This window comes from Lolium perenne, chromosome 3 (assembly GCF_019359855.2).
Source record: "Lolium perenne isolate Kyuss_39 chromosome 3, Kyuss_2.0, whole genome shotgun sequence".
In the NCBI taxonomy this organism is placed as follows: Eukaryota; Viridiplantae; Streptophyta; class Magnoliopsida; order Poales; family Poaceae; genus Lolium; species Lolium perenne.
This window is the reverse complement of record NC_067246.2, coordinates 51,829,777-51,856,747: the sequence shown is the minus strand read 5'-3', so window position 1 is coordinate 51,856,747 and position 26,971 is coordinate 51,829,777. Positions and strand designations below refer to the sequence as shown.

General features: G+C 42.6%; 3 protein-coding genes across 8 annotated transcripts; 2 read left to right on the top strand and 1 right to left on the bottom strand.

The window, feature by feature from the left end:
• Nucleotides 1-2,599: 2,599 nt before the first annotated feature.
• On the top strand, nt 2,600-14,437 carry LOC127341280 (protein BREAST CANCER SUSCEPTIBILITY 2 homolog B). 6 transcript variants are annotated; one of them, XM_051367086.2, is made up of 33 exons: nt 2,600-2,893; nt 3,002-3,058; nt 3,253-3,420; nt 3,552-3,608; nt 3,762-3,866; nt 4,294-4,422; nt 4,513-4,632; nt 4,744-4,878; nt 4,972-5,097; nt 5,183-5,302; nt 5,428-5,562; nt 5,672-5,803; nt 5,915-6,049; nt 6,169-6,294; nt 6,874-7,774; nt 7,855-7,895; nt 7,969-8,096; nt 8,171-8,313; nt 8,693-8,815; nt 8,898-9,134; nt 9,215-9,296; nt 9,374-9,424; nt 9,508-9,583; nt 9,683-9,794; nt 9,868-9,939; nt 11,849-12,032; nt 12,105-12,287; nt 12,495-12,637; nt 12,702-12,764; nt 12,863-13,076; nt 13,319-13,486; nt 13,607-13,853; nt 13,975-14,437. In XM_051367086.2, the coding sequence occupies exons 1-32, from the start codon at nt 2,707-2,709 to the stop codon at nt 13,661-13,663; spliced, it is 4,710 nt and encodes a 1,569-aa protein (XP_051223046.1). In that variant the 5' UTR covers nt 2,600-2,706; the 3' UTR covers nt 13,664-13,853; nt 13,975-14,437. The 6 variants fall into 6 exon arrangements, with proteins under 6 accessions (XP_051223046.1, XP_051223045.1, XP_051223044.1 ...); XM_051367085.2 differs by having other exon boundaries at nt 4,294-4,437; nt 5,672-5,800; XM_051367084.2 differs by having other exon boundaries at nt 4,294-4,437; nt 13,607-13,791.
• Nucleotides 14,438-16,145: 1,708 nt separating this feature from the next.
• LOC127341281 (putative F-box/LRR-repeat protein At4g15060) lies at nt 16,146-18,867 on the top strand. The gene is made up of 3 exons (XM_051367089.1): nt 16,146-17,359; nt 17,695-17,874; nt 18,369-18,867. The coding sequence occupies exons 1-3, from the start codon at nt 16,364-16,366 to the stop codon at nt 18,648-18,650; spliced, it is 1,458 nt and encodes a 485-aa protein (XP_051223049.1). The 5' UTR covers nt 16,146-16,363; the 3' UTR covers nt 18,651-18,867.
• Nucleotides 18,868-19,317: 450 nt separating this feature from the next.
• Nucleotides 19,318-26,971, bottom strand: LOC127341282 (protein GET4). Its single transcript, XM_051367091.2, has 12 exons — nt 26,784-26,971; nt 26,361-26,440; nt 25,188-25,266; nt 24,654-24,735; nt 24,290-24,446; nt 23,700-23,790; nt 23,232-23,315; nt 22,200-22,246; nt 21,341-21,469; nt 20,821-20,905; nt 20,258-20,338; nt 19,318-19,664 (listed from the first exon to the last, which is right to left on the bottom strand). Exons 1-12 carry the CDS (start codon nt 26,847-26,849, stop codon nt 19,659-19,661), a joined length of 987 nt encoding a protein of 328 aa, XP_051223051.1. The 5' UTR covers nt 26,850-26,971; the 3' UTR covers nt 19,318-19,658.

Sequence of the window (26,971 nt, the reverse complement as noted above, 5' to 3'; positions counted from 1 at the left end):
AGATCTTTGGCCTAATGTTGGAAGCCGGCGAGCGACAACGTGGGGGGTGTCGTTTTGCCTAGCGGTGGTCCTAGGGTTTATCTCACGCCAAGACAAAGATCTACTTGATGCTTCTCCTCCTTAATCTGGCTGGAGTGTTGAGTTTCGGAAGGCTCAACCGACGAACTCCCATTGGCGCCTCATCCCTGGAGATTGCTGGACCGAATAGAATTCGGCCACGCGCACCCATGTTTTTTCCGACATTTTGGTTTCTGGAGGGAGGGGAGCATCGCGAAGCTCTGCTATATCTTGCCATCATCGAACATGTCTATTTCCTTCCATGGTGAAGTGAAAGGCGAAGAATGATATGGAAGCCGAGATCTGAGGACTAGTAATGGTGGTTTTAGTCTTTGCGACATGCATGTGGGGCGACAACACATGAGAGTTCAGAGTCTTACCTTTAAAGGTGAAGATCCAATACATGACTTTAATTGGTTGTGCCAATGTCTTTGTTGAAGGCATTATTTTTGAGAGGGAGACTTTCTTCAGGGTGAATACTTGAGATCTTTGATGGGCGACGATGATGCTTGTGCTCTGTTTTTATTCTTGGAGGTGTCGCTTTTGAAGACCTTAGACTTTAGGTTTTATCTCGGTGGTATTTGTGTTTCTCCTACAAGGACTAGAACATTGCAGTGGTTTTTTTTGTTTTTGTTTTTTTTTGGCCGCGTGCGTCCATACTTCATTAGAGTATTGCTTTGTTGCAGAGTATATGTGTAACTGATATATTTTCTTTATCGAAAAAATCTTAAATCATGTTAGTATTCATTGTCTCGAAATACCTTAGATTATTTAATTTACGAAAATTCCAACACCTCAAATTATTTGACACCACAATATTTTTAGAAGCCACAACATCCACCAAATATTGAGGAAAAACAGAGCCAAACGAGAACTTTGCGTTTGGCTAGCTAATTTGTGTATTTCCCTTTTCACATGAGATTACCCAACAAGCGCAATATATCACGTAAAAACAACCCTAGTATATGAACATGCATGGTGATTATACATAGTACACCTTTTAAACACAAAATATCCTCAAGATCCTAGACCGACCTTTTCCCAGCATTTCCGGTGGCTGCTGCCATCAATACCTACCCTAGCCGTCTTGCGCAGCGACCTAGCTGGCGTGTGGTTGGTGTGTGCACAGATGTGGATACCTTTTTTTGCGGGTACAGGTTACCAGGAGGAGCCCCGTGAACCGACACCTGTTAGAGCATCCCCACTCGTTTGGGCTCCCCACGCCCAAATCCGGGTGAATTTAGCGCCGGATGGATGTAGTTTTTGGCCTGGGGAGGCCCATTTTTCCAGCCGCGAGCCCATGGACGCGCACCCACCGCGTGCAAAGCGACGGCGCAGTCACCGGGAAGGGCAATCGTCGGAGTTCCCTCGACGCATTGAACCGTCGCGAAGTGGACTGGAGAGCCGGAACGACTCGTCGGGAACGGTCGAAGTGGCCTCGATGCGAGAACCGCCGTAATGGAGCACGAACTCCGCGGAAGAGCAACCGGCGCTCTCTGTCGTCGAGAGACCTACATATACGGTTTTCGACGGGCGACGCCATTCATCTGTTCTCTCGTCACCATCCTCCGTCAACCATGAGCGATATCTCTTGGCCATCGGACACCGACAGCGAGGGGAAGCCGCCTGGATGGCGCCATTGGTGGGAACCACCGCATCGTCCGGCCGACGATTCCCCCGCCGGCCAGCGAGGACGAGTGGGACGACGAGGAGGAGGACGAAGAGGCCGTGGAGCAGGCCGAGGAGCAGGCCGAGGAAGAGGCCGAGGAAGAGGAGGAGGAGCAGGAGCAGGAGGAGGAGCAGGAGGAGGAGGACGAAGAAGCTGATGAGGACGACGACGAGGACTCAACTTCCTCCGACGAGGAGGTGGCGAGCCGGAAGCGTCGCCGCGACGACGATGAGGCGGGGCCTTCTAAGAAGAAGAAGAAGTAGTTTAGTTTTAAAGTTTTTATATGTAATTTTTATGTTTATTCGAATTATATTCGAAATATATATATAATCTATCTATGTTGCACCACTTGAGAGTTCAAAGCTTTCGTTCGACGAGGGTATTGCCGTAGATCGGGAAGACGAGGGTTTTGCCGTAGATCGGGAAGACGAGGGTTTTGCCGTAGATCGGGAAGACGAGGGTTTTGCCGTAGATCGGAGGCCATTGTCGCCGACAAGTTGGGGCCACGCGCGCTTCGTTCGTCCGAGTCCCCGAGCGCTCCCCGGGGGGCCGGGGATGTCGTGGGATCGCCGGATGGATTTAGGCCCAAATCCGGACGAAAACGAGGAACCGGGGGCGCGACTGGGCCGAATTACGCCGTCCGGATGGAAAAAACGCTCGCCGGGGGCCTGTTCGGGGGACGAGTGGAGATGCTCTTACCGCCGCCGCCTCAGTTCCCCATCGGCCCTTGCACGACCCAACAATCTGGACATCCCGCGGGCCGCATGCCGCGGCCCATGCCCAGCCCGGCAGATCCAGGCCCATCTCTCTCGGGCCCGCCCGAGCGGCCGAAACGAAAACGAGAGACGACGAGCGCGCCGTCCGCCGCGGCCATTTCCCTCGCCAATTTCGAAAAGGAGTCCCGTCCCCAATCTTCTCACCGGATTCGTCACGCCGCTCGCCGCCCGCCCGCCCGCCAGCGACCGATCCCCACCGCCGCGATGCCGAGGAGGTGGCAGGTCTGGGACGGGCCCGACGGCCGCCTCGTCTGGATCCCCGCCCCCGACTCCGACTCCGACGCTCCGCCGACCGCCGCGGCGAACCCGCCTCTCCCTCTGCCGGCGCCGCGCGCCAAGGGGACAGCCGCCGCCGCCGCCGCCGCTTCGTCAGACGACGCCCCGGTCCAAGGTGCGGCCCACCGTTCTCTTACCCCCGCTTGGATTCCGTCGTAGAAATGGTATTTCGTGCTGACTGACCCCTCTCCAACCTCCGCGTTTCTCCGATCCGGAACCCTAGGCCCTGGCGCCGCCGACGGAACCCGCGTCGAGTCCATGTCCGACCTCCTCGTCCAAGGTACCGCATCACCCCTTCTCTATCCCATACCGGTTAGTCCTCAGTGTGACCACGCGCGCGCGTGCATCCCTGCCCTGGGTACCGAAATGGCCGCGCGCGTGCTCTTCCGTGTGTACCGTCTCAGCGTCTGAGTGAGCCCAAACGATTCTGTCTAACTGGTGATCTCCCTGTCGTTTCCGATGCGGAACCTGCAGCTAGGAGCGAGCTGCTCGAAGGCGACGGGGTGATCGGACCAACTGGAGACGCAGGGAAGGGTGAGCTGTTCTGCACTGGATCAGGGAGGTCGGTGTCTGTCAGCGAGAGCGCTATAAGGAGAGCCAGGGCGTTGGTCGGGGAGGAGGAGGCCAGTGTTAAGAAGAGAAGTAAGAGCTTACCTGCCCAACTCTCACTTTGCTTTGATCAACCAGTACATTTTTTGTTACTGCGTTTGGTAGCATGAACTGGCTATCTCTCTGCATCTACTGTGCTGGGTTGACCAGTCTCTCTGTTTCAGAGCAACCCTTTGGCGATGCAGCTGATGTGGAAGGTGAAATGGATGATTCATTTAGAGGTATATAAGACTTGCCTCCACCTTTTTCCCCGTACAGATAAGATTGGATGTTGCAGCAGCAGCCGGAAAGTGCTTTGGTTTGATAATTGTACAAACTGTATTTTATCGAGATTGTGCAGTACAGACTAAGTCCTCCTATCTTGTGAAATTTAGGTGCGCTGCATAACGGTAGCATGACCCCGGTGTTCCAAACTGGATCAGGGAAAGCGGTCTCGCTGGGCAAGGACTCAATCCACAGGGCAAGAGCTATTTTAGAAGGTAGGAAGTTCAACTCCTGTTTACTTTCTATCTAAATGCCGGAAGTGCTTTGCTATCACTTACTTGTCCATGCTGACATATATATGGATCCGAGCAATTTAGGACTTGTTTATCCCCTGTACTGTTAGAAAACATGTCACAATTCACAAATAAGGAGACATAATGTAACATGTATAGAACTAGCCAGATTTTCTGCAATTGCCTGACTATTTGTTATACTCCCTCCGTCCCAAAAAGGATGTCGCAGGTTAGTATCTAGATAATCCAAATTTAGACACTAAAAATATATTTGGATATGGCCAGCCTTTTGAGCAGGGTCCACCAAAGTGTTGTCTGTATAATTTTTCTTTGTGAGAGTTTCTAGTCTAATCTCCTTTTCTCTTGGCATTTTTTTTTGTTAAAACCTGTCACTTTTGTTGAACAATAGATGTTGATAGTGCCGCTGGTGCCGTACAACCAATGTTCCGTACTGGAATGGGTAGGCCGGTTCCTGTGAGCCGGACCTCCATTGATAAGGCAACGGCTGTTTTGGAGGGAAAAACAATTGCAGAACAAGGTCATTTTGATAAGAGTACGTTTTGGACAGTTTGATACAAACAAACAAGCATGCCTTTACCTTTTTAGTAACTTACCCCTCTGTCAGCAGGTGTGGACGGCATGGAACAGTTTCCATTGTTCCAAACTGGTTCAGGAAGAGTTGTATCAGTCAGTGTGGCATCTCTTCAGAAAGCGAAGTCTGTTTTTAAGGATAATAATACCTGCGGTGGTGAGTGTTGATTCTTTTCTATTCGATTTGACTATTGAGAGCTAACGCTTTTGCCTAATTATTGCGACACACGCCTGTTTTGGTGTACTGATGGGATTTCTCTCCTATTAGAAAATGCGGAGAGTTTTGGTAGGCCTGACCAGCCTATGATGTTCCAAACTGATTCCAGAAGACCAGTCGTGATCAGCGGAAGGTCCATTGAGAGATCTAGAGGTGCGGCGAAGGAGGGAGATATGGAAAAGAGTGGTAAGATTGGACTACCTGTGCAGGACTATCTCTCTTCCGATTTATCTAAATTTGGCTACAACATAATTTCTAACTTCTTACTTCTTTGTGTAGGACATTGGGATACTGACTGCCAGTTCCCAATGTTCCAAACTGGATTAGGAAAGCCTGTTGCCGTGAGCCGCAGCTCAGTTGAGAAGGCAAGGGCAGTATTGGAGAAAGAAAAAAATAATAAAACCGGTAAATAAACATATGTGCTTATTATATTTGTTTAAAGTTAGTTCACAAGATCACAGCATTTTGCTCTGTTTTGTTTGAGATTCAGGACATGGAGGTGTCAGTGCCACAAATTTTCAAAATGAAACGCCAAGGTCTGTTTTGATGAGTAGCAGTTCGATCATGAGTGATAGAACCGTAACACCGAACGGAGATAGTGTAATGCAAGGTACTTGATTTTCTGAAGTTCACTGAAATATAGTCTTGTTTTGTGCCTGTGTGTTACCATCTAGTCATAATTTGAACAGCATGATTTGCCTTATACCAAATAATCATTTTCGTCCACTCGAGTAGAGAAAAACCATGAGTCTGGCAACCACTTGCCGTTGTTTCAAACTGGGCTAGGGAGGTCAATTGCTGTAAGTAAGAGCTCAGTTAAGAGGGCAAGTGCAGTTCTGGAGCCGAGGAATATTGCAAAGGAATTGGAAGGTAAATTGCTATCTAAACGTACATCATGGTTTTGTAAGAAGTGTACTTTTGTTCATGTGTGATTAATGAGCATTCATATTTACTGACAATCAAATTTTCTTTCTGTAAGATGAAGCTCATTTAGATGGTGACCATGATACTCCAGTGCTCAAAACTGGATTAGGAAGATCTATCTTAGCAAGTGAGAGCTCTGGAAAGAAAGTACCCGTTATCTTAGAGGCCGAAGAAGCAGTTAAAGGTGGTAATTTCATGTTCTGAATTAAGAGTTCCTTGACATTGATTGAAACAGTAGATGTAAAGAACTTTTGTAGTCTGCACTGAATTAAACATTTGCCTCATATGTCCAAACCAGTAAATAATGACAATGGCGAAGCCTTTGGTGAAGACACATCATTCCAAGCTGGAATACAGATGTTTGTACCCCAACGTAGAAGTTCAAGCCGTAAGGCCAGTATTCTGTTGGAGCAACAAAACTTCGCGGAGAAAGGTGCTTTTTAAGAATTGGAGTCGCTGGGTTACACAGTGGCGTGTTTTTACATTTGAATTTGGAAAGTAACTTAGAGTCCTTTTCCCATTCCTCTGACACATAAAATAATCTTTTGAAAGGATATGGAGACTGTGGAAGTGAACTGCCAATGTTTCAAACTGGATCTGGAAAGTCTGTCTTGATTAGTGAAAGTTCAGTGCAGAAGGCAAGGGCTGTTCTGGAGGAAGAAGGCAATATAAACAAAGGTATACCGGCTTAGCAACTTTTCTGGGACTACTTCACTGAAGCAGCAAGTGCTACTTTATTTTCTAAAGAAGATTGTATAAACATTTAGCATGCATGTGTAACGTCTAGTGTCAATCTGTAGTCCTGTAGTTAATTTGTGGAATACCAGCGTCATTGATAGGTTAGCTAACCATCAGAGTATGTTATATGCATTACTTGACTGGTGTGCTAATGCTTTTTAGTTGAAAACTAGACCAAGTTTAGAACTTTAAAAAGCTAGCAATGAATCACCAATATGTAACCTGATTAGGTAAGGTTGCAGCTTTCATTTGAATGGTACACTTATTTATTGCTTTTGATTGTAGAATGTATCATTCTTCATAGTATACAGATATGTGTTCAATAGTATCAAATTTTAAGCATACGATGTATGATCAGTGTGAGCAGTCCAATGATCTAGTCAGGAATTGGAGTGGCATGTTGATTCACTTAATACCGGCAAAAGCTATTTCAAAAGGATAGTAATCTGTGTTTTGAGTGTTTCAGTTTGTACGCGTTTGCCATTTAAACAGTTCTGATCTTGAGTTGTTTCTTGTCAGATAATCATAAGCTCCTTAACATGGACCAAAAGTTTACTGTCTTTACTTCACCTCTCAAGACAAGCTGTGCAAGAACAGTAAATATATCTTCAGTTGGCGTGTCTCGAGCTGCTTCTTTGTTGGGCTTGGAAGAGAATACCCTTTCAACACAATTTTTTGGACATGTGGGGGATAAACTAGGCACGAAAATAACTGTTGAGCGGGAAAATCCAGACCAGAGGCTTGATCTTGCATCTCGTACAACAGAAAATCAAGTGCACAAGGAACCACATCTGCCGTTTGAACTTTCTAATAACACAGTCTTTGATTCTGGTGAGCATTCAATCAGATTCAGTACCGCGGGAGGCAGATCAATGGCTATTTCTAGTGATGCACTTCAACGTGCTAAAAGTCTTCTGGGTGAATCGGATGTGGTTTCAACAAATAAGCCAACAGATTACTCTTTGGCAGCTGGTTGTAAAGATGAGATAACAAATTCAACTGTTGCCCCCAAAGGCGGCGGATCTGATTTATCAAAAATAAGTAGGGCCAGTGGAAAACCTGAAATAGCAACATTTTCCCGCCAAGGAATGTCTGATAGGAAGCACACTAGATCCTTTGGACATGCTGTACCTGATACCCCTGCGACTAATGAAAATGCTAATAGTTTTCATGTGGGGAGTTTTTCAATCAGTGAATTTTCGAAGATTCCAAAGCCTTCTTCAAGGGTTTTATCTGAAGCTGACAATGTGGACGACACTAAAGATAAGACACAACGACTCCATATGCCAGCTGGAGTGTTGGTGGACATTACTAATTTCATGGGTACACATTCTGGAAATATTGACCATGTTGCTAATGAGAAGAGAAGAATTGGGGGAAGAAACTCTCCATCTCCATTTAAACGGCCCCGCTCATCCAGGTCCTTTGATCCGCATCCCTGTTAGCAAGTTATAAACTCCTTGATGCCATGTCTGATATGCCCTTGCTGAAAATGGTTAGGTTCATCGCACCTATAATCACCAACAAAAAATCCTCTGCTGGTAAGCTGATTTCTGATACATAGATAAGCTCATTTGAAACCAAGTCAGTGATTGGTTGAACTATTGTTCACAGGAATACCCAAGCTGCCATCATCTCAGACCACGTCCTGTCGAACAAAGCTGTCTGCATCTTATCCTTTTCAACATAAAAGGAAAACTTGGAAGGAGTATTTTGGTGGTCCTCCCTGCTTCAGTTTTTTGGTACAATACAATTTAATCATTTCTGCAGGTAACCCATATTCCCACTTAAATTTTAACTTAAATCTTGTGACCAGACGGAACATCCAACAGATGAAGTGAAGCTCATGGATGCGAAAGGAGCTGAGAAGTACAAGTTTCATGATACAGATACTGGTGCAGAAGAATTTCAGAGGATGCTGCTTGCCTGCGGTGCTTCATTGACATACGCAACTAAAGAGTAGGCATCATTCTTGAACTGAATGGCACATATATATATTTCACTAGTCAATTGACCTTTTGTGGTCGGATATAACACCCTATTTGCTTATTTTTTCTTAAGAGGTGATATGTCTGACCATTACCTTTCCTGTTTCATCACTTGTTGTGTTTTTTTATTAAATCCGTAATACTTCTCAAAACTACTTTTCATGGTCTCCTCTGCCTTCTTTCTCCAACAATAAGACCTTAGGCTGACCGATCTAACCTGTTGCTGCACCGCGTTAAGATAAAACTATAACGATTTACATGTTCCTTGGACATACCATAGAGTTAGGCTAGAGATGCTCCAAATACTAAGTACATCCTAAACATCAAATCACTTCTTCTTTCTGTTTTAGATGGGTGAACAATCACCATAAATGGATCGTGTGGAAACTTGCTTCACTTGAGAGATGCTATCCAACTAAAGCTGCTGGCAAATTCTTGACAGTTGCTAATGTTTTTGATGAGCTGAAATATAGGTGAGATAACGGGCATGCCTTTTCTACCATTCCAATTGTATCGATGCATTTAATTTAATTCATGAAAACTCGTGCATTTTAGGTATGACCGAGAAGTGAACAATGGCCACCGATCAGCAATTAAGAAAATTTTAGAAGGAAATGCTTTGCCATCTTTGATGATGGTGCTCTGCATTTCAGCTGTTTACTCCCATCCTGATGTAAGTAAATCCAAGGGTGAGGCTGGCAGGAGAGATGAAAATGAGAACAGCATCGATAATAAAAGCTTGTTAGCTGCTAAAATAAATGCGCCTGCACAAATTGAATTAACTGATGGATGGTACGTGGTTGCGTTCTCTTTATTGCGATGAGATTAAATTGAAAGATATCAGCAACTTCAGAGTGTTTGCCTTTTCACAGGTATGCACTAGAAGCGTCATTGGATGCGGCACTTTCAGAACAACTACAGAAAAGAAAGCTTTTTCTAGGACAAAAGCTTCGGGTACAATTTTGTTTTCACCTTGTTGTCATGGAGACGTGGGGAGATTATATGACTCAATATGTTTTCCATTTTGGTAGATATGGGGGGCTTCTTTGTGTGGTTGGACTGGGCCTGTGTCATTTCATGAGGTTTGCCTGCTCCTGCTCCTTGGCCTTTATTGGCCGCAAACTGACAACCATATAATAAATTTTCTCGTGACTATTTTTTCCAGATATCAGGCACTGTCAAATTGATGCTCCATGTAAATGGCAGTTATCGTGCAAGATGGGATGATCCTTTGGGATTTTGTATGTACTTCAGTACATGACTGAATATTTATTTCATGTTGTTCTGCTTATCCATTTTCAAACTGATAGATTCTCTTGATGATATTGTACACATCTCAGGCAAGCATGTTGGACCCCCACTGGCGTTCAAGTGCATAAAAGCTTCTGGTGGCCGAGTCCCTAGGACACTGGTTGGAGTTGCAAGGATATATCCTGTTCTGTATAAGGAGAGGTATACAACTGGATGCAAACTAAAAACATTACCATATTTGTTCCACTGGTCCATACTTAATTGCATAATTCAGGTTGTCTGATGGTCGTTCTGTTGTGAGATCTGAAAGGATGGAAAGGAAAGCGCTACAACTGTACCACCAGAGGTACATATTTACGTCACTGAAACTGTAGGCAATATTATTCAACTGAATACACTGTATGTTCATCACACCTTAAACGGGAGTAGATTATCTCTCAAGTGGACAATGTTCTCTAGAGAAGAAAGTCCACTTCCCGTCCTTGAATTCTTTGGGAAGTTCACTTCTCGCCCTAAAATTTATTTTTAGTTTAAAATGGACCTTGAACCCTCAGAACAGTCCACTTTTCATCCTTTTCGGTTGAGTTGAGGAAATCGCTGACATGAAAAGAAGAAACGGTCAACCAACCGAATTGGCTTTGAACCAGACAAAGCACAAGCTAGCTGAGATGTGGAACCCAACATCTTAATGCAAATTGAAATCCCTGTGTCCCAGGACCAGTCGCTCGCTTGGTTTCTCCCTCTACCAATTCACTTGAAGTGTTGCGCCATGAAGGACCGCTTGCTTTGCCTATCAGCATCGTTCTGCCTCTCTGCTCTTGCACCATTGCCTTGAGTTTTGGGCCAGGATAAGGACTAAAAGTGAATGATTCTAAGAGTTCAAGGTTCATCTTGAACCAAACGGAAGTTCTAGGACCAAAAGTGAACTTTCAAGGACCAAAAGTGAACTTTCTTCTCCTCTAGAAGTTACCTGTACAAGTTCGGTTATGTACCCAGCGTGTTAAAGCATATATCTATTTAATAAACATTTATACCAGGATATTTTCTCCTTTCTGTTTAGAGATTATTTTCAGTTGCCTCTATCCTTCGATTGCTAAAAAGTGACCTTTCCTCTAGTAAGTTTCATGCACCAACCAGTAGAACCAAAAGTCCTAACTGATGGATAAGGTTAGGCAATCCACATATACTTCAACATCCTCTACCACTGTAACTGTTCTAAAAAAATGTGATTATTGTCAGTTAGATTCATTTAAGTGTTCCCTGCTACTATCCACAAACCCTGCATATTTTGTATCTTCATGCATTATATTTTCACTGATAATTAATATGCCAAGGTATTTGAAGTAGTAATATCTCAGAATGTTGAAGAGGCATGCACAGAAGTATTCTGAAATACATGTAGGCACTATGGTCTACTGGTTTGTGTAGTGGTCACTGGTGATCAAGGTTATCCATATCGGATACATGGTGGTATCCTTTCCTTGTCAGCAGTATCGGATCCTAGAATCAAATCGTAGTACTATGATATATGTTTCTCTATGTAAAATTAATCCAAGTATTATAAAAATAAATTAAGCAGATTATCTAGGACAGCTATGTAAAAGAAAGATATCAATACTATGCACGCACATTTTAAGTAGACTGTAGCATTGGGCTTTCATGTGACCAGGATATCGTTGAACTTTGTCTATGCATACAGGCTGCAGTCCACTGCAGCACACAGCAAATGACTTCAAGAATTTTAGTACCACGTTGGCCACGGGTGTGTCATCGAGTTGTTTATAAGCATTCGCTTGCTCGTCTACACAATCTGCATGCGCAGGTCATTTGGATGAAGGCACAACGAGGATTGTTGTGCAAATTCTGGTTTTTTCCCCCTTGAAGTGGGCGATTACAGCGATTTTACGAGTTGGATTGTGAATTTGTGATCCAGGTTATGGTCTGTATCGTTTCCCTCCACTTGTTAGGGTCCTAAGATCATGTGATACCACGATATGTATCACAATGCTGATAGCCATGCTGGTGCTGGGTATTGGTAAATCTGTCAATACCATTTAACTTGTGGGCAGCATTTTCCTGTTAAAAAAATTCGTATATATATGCCCATGTCACATAGGATCAGTTGAATGCATTTAGGCTAGAGCCCTGAATTTGTGGAAGTAAAAACATGGTAGTAGTTTTATGGTTCCTTTTTTTTTAATCTGACATTAGCCCCTTTTTAATGCCACTGCAATAATTATTACATTGTCATGTAGAGTATCTAAGATCGCAGAAGACATTATGTCTGAACAAGACGAAAACTGTGGCAATTCTGATGGTAGTGAGGAAGGGGCAAAAATTTGCAAACTGCTAGAGAGGGCAGCTGAGCCTGAAGTTATGATGGCAGGCATGACGTCAGAGCAGAGGATATCTTTCTCATCATATCAAGCAAAGCAAAAGGTATGCATAAACATCTCCTGCATCTATCAAATAGTACTTGGAAAGTTGCGAAGTTCATGCCATATATTGCAGGAAGCTAGGCAAAACGAAGTGGCTAAGAAAGTTGAGAACGCTCTTGAAGTTGCTGGCCTTAGTTCAAGAGATGTTACGCCGTTTGTGAAAGTGAGGGTGACAAGCATTATTCAAAAAATCTCTGCTTCAGAGACCATCAACAAGGAAGGGCTAATAACAATTTGGAACCCTACTGAGAAGCAAGTACGGTACAACATCTAGCAGCACATACATGTCGTAATCAATTTTATTCTCTATCGAAAAGAGAGACAGACTATTTAGTGTTATATCATTGAAACAAGCTATAAGTGTTGGCTCTTATTTTCTTATGGTTAAAAATAATGTACTACTTACTTATGGTCTACAAGAAATTAACTTAAATTTTATTCTTTTGATTATGTCTACTGACAGAAAGCCGACCTGGTGGAGGGACAAATTTACTTTGTCACAGGACTGGTGCCTTCGGCCTACTGTACTGGCAGTCTTTACTTGCATGCTAGAGGATCATCTACCACGTGGAAGCCATTAGCATCAGCACAGGCTGCGGATTTTGAGTAAGAGTCCACTGCTTGTATGCTCCGACTGTACTGTTCAAGGTTAACATGCTTCTTCTTGCAGACCATTTTTCACCCCACGTAAGGCGGTTGAGCTGTCATTGTTTGGTGAGATACCACTTGCAAGGTTAGTCTAGTTATTCTGTGGAAAGCTGATATGTTAAAACCTGTCAATGTGGTGTCGTTGTATTAAACCTCCTAATGAGTATCCTTTGTTTCTTGCAGTGAATTTGACATTGCAGGCGTTGTTTTGCATGTTGGCGATGTTTATTTATGTAGCAGCCAGAAAAGACAGTGGCTCTTTTTGACAGATGGATCTAAATTTACCTCGGCACAGCACTCCGCAGAGCAAGATGATTGTCTTCTAGCAGTTAGCTTTTCTTGCCGAATTGCTGGCGATGACTCAGTTTTTTTCAGTCACGCCCTTGCTGGAAATACAGTATGTCATCTCAGATTGTGATGCCTACATTTCAAGTTTGAATTTTATTGATCCCTTAATGCATCATCATAATATTGAAACGTTTGCACTAGGCAATATCTCATGAAATTCAGTGCGTAGACCTTTGAGGACTGTAGTACTGTATTGCCAGCAATTGTTTTTTGTAGTGTCTACTTTATCGTTCAACTTTATACATATATAAAGAAGGTGCAACTTCAGTTAACTGTATGTCTGTTGTTCAGGTTGGTTTCAGTAATATGGTCAAGCGACAGAAAGACCAGATGAATCGCATATGGGTAGCCGAGGCAACAGAGAGCTCTACCTATACTGTTTCTCATGAGATCTCAAAAAAATCGCATCTTAAGGAAGCTGCCATTTGTGCCGAGAAATGGGCTTCGAGTTCTCATGCTGTAAGATTCTTCACATTACTAGTTCACTATACATTAGAGAGATCACATTTTAGTGCGACAATTTCTGATGGTCCTGTTATGACTCGCTATTGTCTTGCAATATGAATGGCCCCCTTTCAGAAAATTCAGCAGCTAAAGGAAAGGGTTTTATGCATCATTGGAGATAGTGGTGGCTGAAGTACTACGAAATAATGAACGCTGGAGTTCTACAGATTGACTGTCCTCACTGGAGGTGGTGGGTTCGGGGCTTCCAGCACTGGACCACAATGGAGTTTGTGGCAGTGGGATGCTCATTGGTAGAAAAGGTATCCGAGAAGTGGTAACAATGATGGATGCCTAGTGACAATATCTATAAATTATGGTGCAGGTACAGTGGTTTAGGTCACATTGTTTGTAGCTGGATATATTTGGACTCCCCACAACTAGTTATTCATTCCCCAAGTCATTCATTTCCCCACATTTGCCAACTAACACTTCTTTATGTGCAGGGATTGCGATGCAGAGCATTTCTGATCAACTGAGGCTTGTATAACATGATTTTCCTTGACTGAAAGGCGCACGGTGGATACTCAAGATGACGACATCCTTGTAGAGTTTGAGCGTAACCCCTCTGATGTCTTCCATACAAGTAGCCTTTGCAATCCATTTCAACGCTCTAATGCCCTTCCCCTAGCTATATATATATATATTAGATGGCCCTCGTAGCGTCTGAGGAATGGCATCCCTTGTGCATCCCAAGCAAGAGTGACAGCCTTTTTCTTGTTTATTACTTGTGCCATGGGCATTTGGTACATAGGGAACATTGTTAGGCAGGGCTGCCAACCAAGTATTGCTTGTAATTATCTGGTGTATTTATGATTGTTCTCATTATCATTCTGTATTTGCTCTGTGCTTCCTCTGAATGATGAATTGCGCTGATGTATTTATGATTGTTACCTAGTCAGCTCCAAATTTCAAGTGAATATTTGAAATTTTATTGTTTGTAGTGGAACTTTAAAGTAAACCCAATGTTGTAGGGTGATGCCGTGATGACTTAAGTTCCTTATTTGTCTGTGATCATGATTTGCAAGAAACACATATATTCAGGCTTTTGTGCTGGGCCATACAACCCCCTGTCATGTTACTCCGTTATTGACTTAGTTCGTGTAACTAAATAAATCTCATGTACAAGGGAAATGCATTTTGGCTAGATACACCCATTATTCAAAAAACCTAATTCGAAATGTAAAAAAAAACTGAAAAACAATTATAGCTGTACACCCACACATTCTATGTCTGTACACAATTTTTTTGCAAAATAATGATAGTTTTTGTGACTTGTATAAAAAGACAATTTTTGGTGCTACAAATTGGCTTCTCACGAGACATTTATTTGTCATATTTACATAGCACATAAAAAATGTCTTCTCCCCACAAAACTTTGTGTACGAACATAGTTTATCCGGATGTACATCCAAGGTTTTTTTTTCAAATTTTTTGATTTATTGAAATATATTTAAATTGCATTTTTTTTCCATAATAGGTGTATTTGAAACCTATGAACCAAAAACACCATATCCCATGTACAAACTGAGTAAATGGTTTGATTTGTGCAATGTGGCGCAAAATAGAAAACATTACGAGGCTCATTGCTTGTAATTATCTACTGCATTTATTGTTGTCGAATTTTATTATTGGAGCGTGGTTTAGTTTCTTTTGAGTGAGTCCTTTTTTTATTCAAATTCAACTGCTGCTGTTAGTTTGAAGAAATATAACTAATGTACCACTAGTAGCAACGCGGAGTGCTCTCGTGTTGACACATGTTACATGCGGAGCGTTAACGTGTACTGTATTTTCAAGTGTAAACGAGTAGGTGTACTAGTGTACTTAGAAATATTAAAAGTGTAGCAAATATTGAAGTAAAAAAGTACATGCTATATTGAAATAGAAGTACAATTATACTAAAAAATAAAATATGAAAGTACAAACCTTACTGAAATAAAAGTACAAAGTACATAGTACATTGAAATACCTGAAGTACAAGTACTGTGATAACCAAAGTACAAAGTGCAAAGGACACCAAAAACACAGTTGTAATAGTTTTGGATTTACAGTTCACGTAGTCTATCAACATAGGATTTAATTTTAAAGATCTCAACGTGATAATCTCAAAATTGAAAAAGTTTCATTATTTTTGAGGAGCGGTTTTCAAGATATTTTATTTACAAAATTTAATTGCAAAAAATGAAAAAGAAAAACTGAGACATCCCACCCCGCCCATTCCGTAGCTTCTTTGATCCCTCATCCCACTTTCTTCCCCTTACGATAAGTGCCACGCGCGAAACCATTTCTAACTAGTTACATGGCACCATGTTGCACCAGCCACCAGGTGTCGCAAGTAGTGTGCATGCTTCACTTTGCTTCCACTCTCATAGCTCCTCTCCTATCATTCATCCCATTTTGCTTTCACTTGCTACAAGTATCACATGTGAAAACCACTTCCGGTTGGTTTCCTCGCACCATGTTGCGCCACGTGTCGCACGCAGCACTTTACTTATTTTTCTTAGGGTTGCATCACTTTGGTAAGTTTGGACTTTTTTTCAGTGATGATTTCGTGTATGTATTGAAAAGCAAAATTAATTAGGAGAAAACCATGGCCCAGGCCAAGGCCTAGTAAGGCTAGCATCTGGGCTTATTTTGCTGGGTATCCTTGCTCCTGGTTCCCAGAGCCGAACGAGCAAAACCCCAGGAACCCTAGCCCCCAAATCCCACATAGCTCACTACTCATCCTCACTCCTCACTGGCGACTGGCGCGTGCTGACCAGCTCCCATTCCTAGTTCGTATCCAGCATGCAAGTGTGAAGCCGATTTGAGCCGCACCCAATCCTCCATCCTCCCATGGATCTCAGCGTCGAGCAGCCGAATCTTTCCGATGCCGACGGCGGCGGCGAGGACCGCCTCAGCGCTCTACCGGACGACGTGCTCATACACATTCTTGTCCTAGTCGACGACGCCGCCGAGTCCGCTCGGACCAGCATCCTCGCCCGCCGCTGGCACCGCCGCCGCCTCTGGGCCCACCTCCCGGAGCTCAACTTCAACTTCATCGAGCACCGCCGCATAGGCGCGGCGCTCGCAGCCCACGAGGCGCCGGGCCTAGGCCTCGTCTTCGCGCTCACCATGGACGCGTCTCCGGAATCCGCGTCGGCGTGGCTCCCCATCGCCGCGCGCGACCTCTACGGCCAAATATACCTCGAGGTGGTGGTGCGGCCGGAGGAGGCCGAGGAAAGAGGCGGCGGCGCCATTGATCTGCCTTGCTTTGATAAGGCGAGCTGCATCATGCTGAAACCCGGGTTCCTCCGCCTCGCCCTGCCGCCTTCCGGAGTGTTCGCCCGGCTCAAAGATCTGTGGCTGGTTGACTTCCAGGTAGCGCATGGCGAGTGCGGGCTGGGCGATCTCCTCTCCTCCCAGCGGTGTCCATCCTTGCAGTCCCTGGTCGTCCGCAATGCCCGGGGCCTGGACAGCTTCACCATCCGCCATGACTCTCTTCTGGATATGGAGCTGTCGGATCTGGACCGCTTACAGCAGCTCACTGTCGTGGCGCCGGCGCTCCAAAAGTTGAAAGTCTGCGGCTGCTTTGCCGACCCTCTGAATCGAGACATGTCGGCTGCCAACGTCTCGGCCCCTCGGCTGACGAAGCTCGAGTGGACGAATGATTACGATCCAAGCTCTATCCAGATTGACATCAAGAGGATGACGCTTCTCGAAAGGCTCAACATCCAGCTTTTTATTCAAGGCGGGCTCGAGGGGGATTCTCAACACAATCAATATTGCATGATGCTTTTGCGGCACTTTGACCGCATCCACACTCTTGATCTCCTGATTACGTACCCGCCGGTTAGTCCTTTTTTATGCCATTATTTATAGTAATGTATCAATAGATAATGAGGAAAACATAGAGTCTCAGCTTAACGAATATTCAAAAAAACGCTCAATTGTTTCGGTTTGATCGTTACCATGCAACATGGCTCATTGCACCCAATCCCATTCTTTCCAGTAGTTGACATTATACTCACATACTAACATGCTACACCATTAGTTATTCAAGGTGCTTCAACTCTCTAGTAGGGAGAATTTGATCATTAGTACTCCCTTGAATACCCCCAAACCAAAACCCCCCATCAGCAAATTTTTGTTTATATTTTTTTTCTTGACTTGCTGCAAATCTACAGGGGATATGTACTGGGCCATACATGATGGAACACATGCCAAGGCTGCCAAATATTACATACTTGGCACTGTGTGTAATGGCATATGGGCATTCTTTTGGAGCCAGCTCATTTGATGTTCTAAGGAGGTGTACTAGTGCAAAAAAGCTGGATCTTTATTTTCTGCCAGAAAAGGAACTCGAGGTAATATTTTTGTTAATTTGGTTATCTAATATTTGAGTTGTCAGAGAAGTCATGTGAAGGCATATGCATTTCTAGGCACGTATAGGTTTGAGTTGCTTTATTGGTCTCGTATTGACACTTTGCTCCATTATCATGTCTATCTTGAATATATGACTTATGTATGTATCTCTAGATGAGAACGCTTGCCTCTTGTATGACAAAGCAACATAATGGAGTACATGAAAAGGGTTGCTGACTTGGCAATAGGTTTTATTTTAAAAAATCACCAATCTGATGGAAATGGCTAACTAGCAAGCCGTGTTGCTGTTTCTAGCAAAGAAATGGGAGATGGCTTTTCCAATGCCTGAGGATTTGTGTGCATGTTATAGTTAGACTTGTGGTAGCGATGTCCGTTGGACTTGTATGATCATCTTAATTTCTGCGGTAGGTTGGCTTCAAAGTTCAAACTAATTTCCAGGTGTTATTCTTATTATGTGATATAACCCTTGCTTCAGGAACAAACTCCGTGCCCATCAGGTTGCACCTGTGATGATCCACCAAGTTGGAGGACGGAGGAGCTTGCGTTGAATTGCCTTGAAGAAATAGTAATCCTCCGCATGAGGGGTACTGAACATGAAGTTGCCCTCGTGCAGCGGTTATTCCATTGGGCAACATCCCTAAAAAGGCTGGAAATAGATTTCCATGAATTGATCCCTGAAAGCAAGGTCAAAGAGCTCCGCCAGTTATTGCCAAGCTTCTCCAGGCCAGACGTATGCATAGACTGGTCGGATTTGTAGTAGGAAAAAAAAATGGAAGCTGAACTGTCATTTTGGTTTGGCACAGTACTTGTAAGTCAGGTTTCATGTAGGGCAGATCGTAAGCTTGGCAAGCCAAGCTGAACTGTCATTTTGGTTTCGCACAGTACTTGTAAGTCAGGTTTCATGTAGGGCAGATTGTAAGCATTATTCCTGGGATATATGGGCTAGTGAGTCTGGGCTGATGACGCTTCCTCCAGGCCTCCAGCTGATTACGTTTGGCTCTAATTGCCAGGTTCTCTTGTCCAGCAATATTGCCTGCTCCTTTCAGTTTGGTGATAGAATAGTGCCCAACATTTTGCGATCAAGAATCTGATGTCGTGCATCTATGTCAGGCATATCCTATGTCAAGTTCCATATACCAGAATAGTGCACGAGGGAGTGCTTCAAAGTTAAACAGTTGACCTCTAAAAGTATTGTTGTATGTGGTCAGCCTTCAATGTTAACTCAGACCAAAGTTCCTTTATGGTCGGAAACACATTTACTCAAGTCTTGTGATGGGCCAGGTTTATTAACTACAACCCCCTGGCATTCTACTTCGTTATTGACTTGGTTCAGGTGACCAAAATAAAACTCATGTACACATGTACACAGCACTTAATATCTTTGTTTGAACAGACAGAACAAATTTTGCTGAGTGCAAGAAGGCAAAGGGAACAAAATACCATATCATCTTAAAATAATCTCAAAATGAAAATTCAGTTACATAACTTGAAACCATCAAAACCTTTCAGGGAAGAAAAGAAAAAACATCAAAAATAACACAATGATTTTACAACAGATCAGCGGTGTATCTTCATGCAGTTTGATGTCAAATGTACTGCCTCAGTTGACTGAGAGCTTCTGGTGTGTATTTCTGGGTGGCCCACTGTTGATCTCCCAGTCATGACAAATGTATTATTTCGGTTAATGGTTGCATTTTTTTTTGAGCTGGAAGCCAATGATTGCATTGAAGGCAAGGGCATAATGATCAAGTTCTCCCCTCGTATATTACATCTGCACAAATATATATAATGTGATGATTAGTAAAATGAGTGTATGGAGTTAGGCCATAAATTTTGTAGTTCCTAACTTCCTATACATAAGTATACGATCTATTATTATTATTATACTAAGTGTGAACTGTGAAGTGTAAACTTGTCCCGATATATGACTGCTGACTACTCTCATTCCATTATACTAGTAGTTTAGGCGATCACAAACATGTGAGATTGAGAAGAGAATGTGCAGATGACTAGATTCGGAACAAAAGGAAACAGAAAACATAGACACCGGAAACTTTAAATGCTCATTGTATATTTCTCTCTATTAACGGCGAAGGTCAGTTAGCGAAAAGTTTGTATGTTGCGAAGCTAAAACATTATTGGAACTCTTTGCATTTCGGATCTTTAGATGGTTAGATCAACTGTAAGGTTAATTTTCTAAGAGATATTTGCTTTACTGCGTCATACTTGGACGAGAAATTTCAAAACCCAAGGTACATCCGTACATGGAGCTAGTTAGGGCAAAAACCAGCTCGTAATTTAGCAAACTATAAAAGGAAGCAACTCACTATAGCGAGCACCATGAACTTGATACAAGGTGTTTACCTTGAACATGTCACCGAATAGTCCTTCCAGAGGGTTCTGTTGCCGTATGCCATAAAATTTTGCAGCTATTTCATCCAATACCTACAAAAGGTAACCATACCATCATGAGCGCTCTTTAGATTTGCATTCCTTTTTTGTTTTGATTTCATATGGTAGCTAGTTAGCTCCAAGTCTCCAACATTAAGCAACAATGAGACTTAAGGGTTTCCACCCTTTTCTTTTTCTTTTTCTTTTTTAGGAGGGCGATAATATTTAATAACAAACTCTTGTAAGAACAGGTGGTAGCAGTTCATAGATTTGCTGATGAACTGCCAGTAAACAAGGTCAAATGTTTGTGCAAATGTGTTATGCGATTTGCAAGTGATCTAAAATCATCTTTCACGGTTCACACTATTTCATAAAAAAATGATGTTTTCTAAAAAATATTACGTCTGTTTCAAAAAATAAGCCTTTTTAGAAAGCAAATTTACCTTTCTAAAAAGGCCTATATTTCGGAACAGAGGTAGTACAACTTATCAGTTCGTAACTTCGTAAGGAGCTACAACATTTGACAGTAGCCATACCTCCTCAAATACAGGGTCTCGATCTGTACTTGTCTTGTACTTTTGTCGAAGTGTTTTAAAAAGAGGGTAAGCATCTCTTTCAAGCCTGTAAACATCTGGTTAGTATGGTTCATAACGAGAGAATAAAATGATAAAATAGCTCTTAATTCTACACTTTAAATAAGAAAACAAAGCTACATAGCAAATCTGGATTTACATATGGTGACAAATCAAGTAACAAGAAACTGTTAAATTGTGATATCAGTCATTGACTCATTTCTGACATGGGCATTTGAACATATCAGGTTGGTAGGGTATGGAACAGGAGGATTTGCAATACCTAGAAACAGTGGTTTTATCTTTCTAGCGACAGAAGTACAAAAACATATGCAGCTGACTGTCTGCGAGCTATCATGTAAAATTGCAGCATTTATTCCACAATAATTCACATGCTGATGTATGAGAGCCTCATGGAACAAATATGCAGATGTGGAAAGGACACATGAATGACAATGCAAACCATAAAATATGAGGGACTTACGTTTGTAGAAGATACTTGATAAACTGAATTAAATCTGATTTTGGAAATTCTAAGTCAGCAGATTTTAGTTGCTCGTTCATCGCATCCATGAGCAAATTTGCGTCTCTGAGATTTCCTAGTGATAAGTACCTGAAAGAGAGAACAATATATTAAAAAACCGACATCTCCACCCCCAAATATCCCAATAAAATTATATCCAAACATTGAGACAGTTAATTTACAGTTTTAGTGTTCTCCTGTATGCATTTCAATAAAATCACATGGAGCATATTGAGTTGAGGCAGTAATATCGTATTAAATGCATCCCTAACACACTGCTAACTAACCTATATGTATCATTGTAAACAGAAAAAACACTAGACAATTCCCTGCCAAAATCAGTCTCTGTCGTACAAAGTGCACCCTTCTTTAATGGGTTTCTGGACTTTCCTCTGATACTAGAAGGGGTCTCTCCTGTACTATGGGTCATGGTTCCAAATTAAGATAGGGATTATCTTGTCAAGAAAATAAAGATGCATTAGCTTGGTTCAAGTTAAAGATACTAAGATAGACATAAACTAATTTAATGTCTGTATAGAAAGATTAGTTGCTATTCTTTTTTGGAAGGAAGTTGCCAATTGCTAGGGTGAGACCCATCTATATAATGGGCTTTTACGCTACATTTTCAGTTAAGCAAACGTTCAACCAAACTATCTCTCTCTCTTTCATATCTCCATCTACCTAACTCTATATTGTTTCAGCCTTCCTCTTATTTCCATCTACCAATTTCTTCTTCTCTATCCCAACTATTCTCCCCTACCTTAGCCCTTAGCACATAACATCTCTAGAGTAAACAAGAAATAAAGGAAGCAAATCTTACATTAGAACACTACGTGCAATTGCAGTATCATCTTCACCAGGGTAGCACTGTACAATAAGGAAGAAAAAAAGATGAATATGATTATATAACATACTTTCAAGTGCTTCCATTTAACACCTAATTAAAAGCTGGACATGAATCTTGAAGTGGGACCGAAGCCACAAACAGACTGGCTATAAGACAACAAGTGACTACACAAGCTTGTGCTTGTGTTCTCTTTCTATAAATTTTGGCAAAGGATGACCTACAACTCTTACACGAACAAACCCATTGTACAAAACAAATTGTTGTGGAAAACAGGGATTTACTAATCCTATCGGGCAACTACGAGCTGTACTAAGCAGCACATAAAGGAAGCCACCTCTTTTTAATCCTCGGCTATCAGCTCAAACTTCTAATGGATTCTCCCAAACTATTTAATCTGGACCCTCCATCTTTACATGCCATGTAATCCTCATTGGCTGGCTAGGTTGCACTGAGCTGCTTTAACCTCGGTTTCTAACTTAGATGAAGGCCAGCATGGAAACTGGTAAGCAGGTAAAAACCTCAAGAAATTGTCCAGTCCAACATCTCTCTGACACATTCACTTGTTTTTTTCCCCTTCTCTCTAATCTGAATAGAGGATGTGAGGACCGCTCACCGGCAGGGAGGTGGATGAAGAAGATAGAAGAAGAAAATTATTTGGAGGCTGGTGGGTGGGCCCCACACATGGCATCCATGTGAACATAAATGAAACGAACTACTTCACATAGGATATAGGAGCTACAACAGCAAAAGCAACCTGTAAAACCAACCAGGGGTACATTCATGGTATGGAAAAATAGAGAGTTTTAACTAAACGGTTTTGGGGAGTGGCCTGGAAAAACTCGGACAATAGCTTGAAAATGGTCTTATTGTACAAAAGTAATAAAATCGCTATGTACGTGAAAGGCACTGGAAATATTTTGGTAGGGTAAACTATATCCATCTCTCATAGAAAAAAGATTTAGCATTTCAAACATAATTACCTACTGCTGAGAACAAAACCATTACCTTGCCCATAAAGTTTATCAGCATAGAAGCAAATTTTTTAGGATCATTTCCACGCACAAAATGACTTGATACCTTAGTCATGTCCTGCAATCAAGGTCACTCCACGTTAAACTGTAAGCATAATTACAGAAGTACAAAAAAGTAGTAACAGCCCTACAGCAGCACTAACACATACAAATCGTAGCTCTAGCAAGTTTTCTCTGTTTCTTAACAGAAGGCATTCTAGCTTTCAAAATTTATTCCTACATACACAGACACCATTCTTCAATTTAGAGATAGCTTTGCACCATCTAGTACTAAATCAACAACCACATCATCTAAGAGCAATAACTGGCCTAATGAAAAGGGTTGATGCGATCTTTCGTAGGTGTGCCTTGGTTGATATGCAAATTCCTAAAGTGTTGCCTATTCAGGAATGCAGGGAGTAGAAGATATCCACAGTAAGCCCGAGAGTAATGGACAGTGTACCGTTTCTGGAGACTCGGAATAAATGTATTCAGCCAACATAACATGCAGCTCAGGAGATCCATTTCTTGATGGCCCAAACTCAACAGACCACCTTAATAACGAGATGATACATTGTTAGTGCATAACAGCCAGAAAGGGGAGAAGGAAAAGACCTTATCTAATAACAGAGTAAACACCACAAAGATTTAAAGGGCTTATGGCAATGAGTCTTGCATTGCAGCTCAAAAAATAATTGCGGACAATTACTTCACCATATCATGGTAAAATCTTGTTCAATTTACTCAAGGTTAAAGACGTAGCAAAACATGTGATGAAGCAATTATTGTGAGCATAAGTATTATATTGTTCTTTTTTGCTTGAGAGAAAATCAAAAGGAATCAGATGTTTCGAACGATGAATGTTCTACCATGTTAAGCTCATTAGTCAGTAGTCACCAATGCTCAAGAACTGAATTTACAACTGCAGGCCAAATTATCTACGCATTCAGTAATTTGATGTATCCAGCTACTGGAAATAATTGCGGTGAAAAACACTACCAGTTTGGATGAAGTTGACTAACACTTAGATTTATTAAAATCAGTATACCTTACCTGAGAGCTGCTTTCAGAAATGATGAACAACCCTCAGCACGCACTTTCGCAGCAGAAATAGCTTCGGATAATTTCTGCCCGTCATCATCATAATCATCTCCAAGGAAATGGGGCATATGTATCCTGGGGAACGCCTCATATATCTTTCTGATACGACCTACAGTTGATGCAATGCAATACAGTTACGATCACAGAAGTGACATCTAACCCCCAAATTAGAACATGACAATATTCAGAAATTACAAAAAAAGAACAATGCTTCATTCAGCTGACTATGAGCCACAAAAGGAAGAAATATTATTTTCTGAAGGCAAAGTACTGACTCTAATTAACTCAGTAGGAGAATTACAAATGTAAAACTTACCAGATGTTTCTTCATTATAAGGAAGTTGTCCTTTGACAAGAGTATCCACAAACAGCACAGCGAGTTCAGCACCGCAAGTTACCTGAAATTGGTATTGACAAAACTAAGATGGAGATCTTTGACCAATAAATGAAAAAAAATAACTATTTGAAGCATCATCCCGTTAGTCAATTTGATACTAGACTAGAATAGTAACTTGTTAGGCACCCCCCTCCACCCGCCCACACATCTGGTAAAAAGGAAAAGAAGTGCTAGTAGCTGGTTTCGCAAAGCCTCTACCCTATAACCATAGAGACATACTATGGAGGCAGAAAATGCATGCCTTAAAATAACCAAGACAACTTCCATGTTTTTTTTGCTTGCTGTATAGCCTCTGGATTTGGAGAGAGAATATGTGTAGTTGGATAACATCACATAAGAAAAAATGAAATCGAAGGTTAACATTGAATTCATAAAGATCTTTCCATTTAGCGATCTACCAAATTAGCTGTTGACAACAAGTGTTAACTCAGATGCCAATAAGACAGAGTTAACCTGCCCATGCTTCAATTGGATTGAAGCTCCTGACTGAAGGATGTCCAAGCCTTCCTTATACCTTTGACAAGTAGTGTATCTGCATGTAATGGCCCGAAAACAAGTTAGAACAGCAACTTAATCTTCAGTTCTTGTTGATTTTATCCACAATATGCACCTGAAGCTACAGTTACGTGATTACTCTGTGAAATACTCCTTGTGCTCTTAGCCTAAGACATACATGCACATAGGGATGCAAACGGAGCGGAAAAAGATGGAACTAAGTGCCACCACATCTGTCTTCATAATTTTTTTGCAGGCGGAAACGAATGCAGATACCCTGGAAACGAATACACAAACAGATACGGACCGAATATGGTGTGGATGCGGATACAAAAGCGGAAGACGGAGGCAGGCAAGCTGGCAGCATGGTGGCGAACCGGGTGTCCCTAACCCTAGGCTGCACATTTGCGCCTGCTCGATTAGAAGAGAAGGCCCAAGGGATTAGGGGATTAGGTAGTAAAATAGGGATTGGCAGAGATCATCGGCAAGTGCCAGCTGGGCTAGGCCAAACACAGCCCTGCCAACCACACTAAATGGAAAGTTGCGTATTTGTCGGAAACGAAAGTTCCATTTCCATGGCTATTCCGCCATAAAAAGGCATACAGTTTCCACTTAAGAATTTCCGTTTCTGTTTCCCGTTCCGCAAAATTCAGTTTTCGTTTCCATATTTCCTCTCCATGTCCTTTTTCCTGCGGTAAAGTCAGAAACTTTCCGCTCTGTTTTCATCCCTACATGCACAGTCCATGTGTGAATGGCACTGGCAAGTGGCCATTGTGGTCATGCCGAACATAACTCTAGTATTCATGTCATCCTACCCAGATGCAATGACTTTGTTTTGCTCTGAATTTTCTTTCAGTATGTTCTGGCGTGAGCTATTGAGGTTATTTAAAGATGTTACATTAACTGCCAGTTTGCCATAGCTACTCAACAAGGATGTCACACCGAACTCATCTAGTGGATCCAATTAAGGGTAACGTGAAGAACTAACGGTTATTTTTTGTCGAAATGTTAATCAAACCAGAAAATATGAGAAGTTGTAAGATGGATGGAACTAGAAATAGTGGAAGGCTGAATATGATTGAAGGAAGGGAGCCAGCCACCGTGGCATCTGTGAAATTACATAGCCGGTACCTTGCACTGGTAGACTTGTACATCTGCTGTGCTTCGTAGTAATTTCCCCCTTCCACCATATTCTCAAGCCTTTCAATTGTCTGAAAAAAAAAGAACCACAAGGCATGATTACAGAGGGTCAAAGGCTGATGAGAAACAAACCTACAGGCCCGCCCATACAACCGACCAATCCCGGCGAGCTAATCAACAATGAAAAATTTGTCCTTTCGCCTAACCGAGCAATTGGACACGAATCGGTGCTTGAACCCTAATTCGAACATATTCTACAACGGGATTGGGAGGCAACTACTCTGCGGCGCTTGCACGCCGAGATCCAATCCGCGTGTCGCGTAAAACGCCCGCTCCTCGCCCCAATGTGCGCACGCGTACGAACACATTGGGGGAAGGGCAGAAGCAGAGGGGTGGGAGGGAGGGATCCGTCACCTTCTGGGGAGGCGGCAGGTCGCGGCGCGAGGCCGACCTCATGTTCAGGCTCAGGGACCGCGACATGGCGCTCTCTTCTCTCTCCGGCGCCTGAACGCGGCGGTGGTCGGAATCGCGAATTCGATGGACCCCGGCGCGAGCTGGGCTCCGGCTCCGGCGTCGGAACAGAAGAGAAGAGAATAGGTGGG

What these genes read in the sequence shown, in the direction of transcription:
- LOC127341280 (XM_051367084.2), top strand. Translation starts at nt 2,707, where the DNA reads ATGCCGAGGAGGTGGCAGGTCTGGGACGGGCCCGACGGCCGCCTCGTC. An exon ending in GGCCAGTGTTAAGAAGAGAA is followed by an intron (nt 3,421 to 3,551) that starts GTAAGAGCTTAC and finishes TCTCTGTTTCAG; the next exon opens with AGCAACCCTTTGGCGATGCA. An exon ending in GGATGATCCTTTGGGATTTT is followed by an intron (nt 9,584 to 9,682) that starts GTATGTACTTCA and finishes TACACATCTCAG; the next exon opens with GCAAGCATGTTGGACCCCCA.
- LOC127341281 (XM_051367089.1), top strand. Translation starts at nt 16,364, where the DNA reads ATGGATCTCAGCGTCGAGCAGCCGAATCTTTCCGATGCCGACGGCGGC. An exon ending in TCCTGATTACGTACCCGCCG is followed by an intron (nt 17,360 to 17,694) that starts GTTAGTCCTTTT and finishes GCAAATCTACAG; the next exon opens with GGGATATGTACTGGGCCATA. An exon ending in TGCCAGAAAAGGAACTCGAG is followed by an intron (nt 17,875 to 18,368) that starts GTAATATTTTTG and finishes CCCTTGCTTCAG; the next exon opens with GAACAAACTCCGTGCCCATC.
- LOC127341282 (XM_051367091.2), bottom strand. Translation starts at nt 26,849, where the DNA reads ATGTCGCGGTCCCTGAGCCTGAACATGAGGTCGGCCTCGCGCCGCGAC. An exon ending in TTATAATGAAGAAACATCTG is followed by an intron (nt 24,447 to 24,653) that starts GTAAGTTTTACA and finishes CATCAACTGTAG; the next exon opens with GTCGTATCAGAAAGATATAT. An exon ending in ATCAAGTATCTTCTACAAAC is followed by an intron (nt 20,906 to 21,340) that starts GTAAGTCCCTCA and finishes AGATGTTTACAG; the next exon opens with GCTTGAAAGAGATGCTTACC.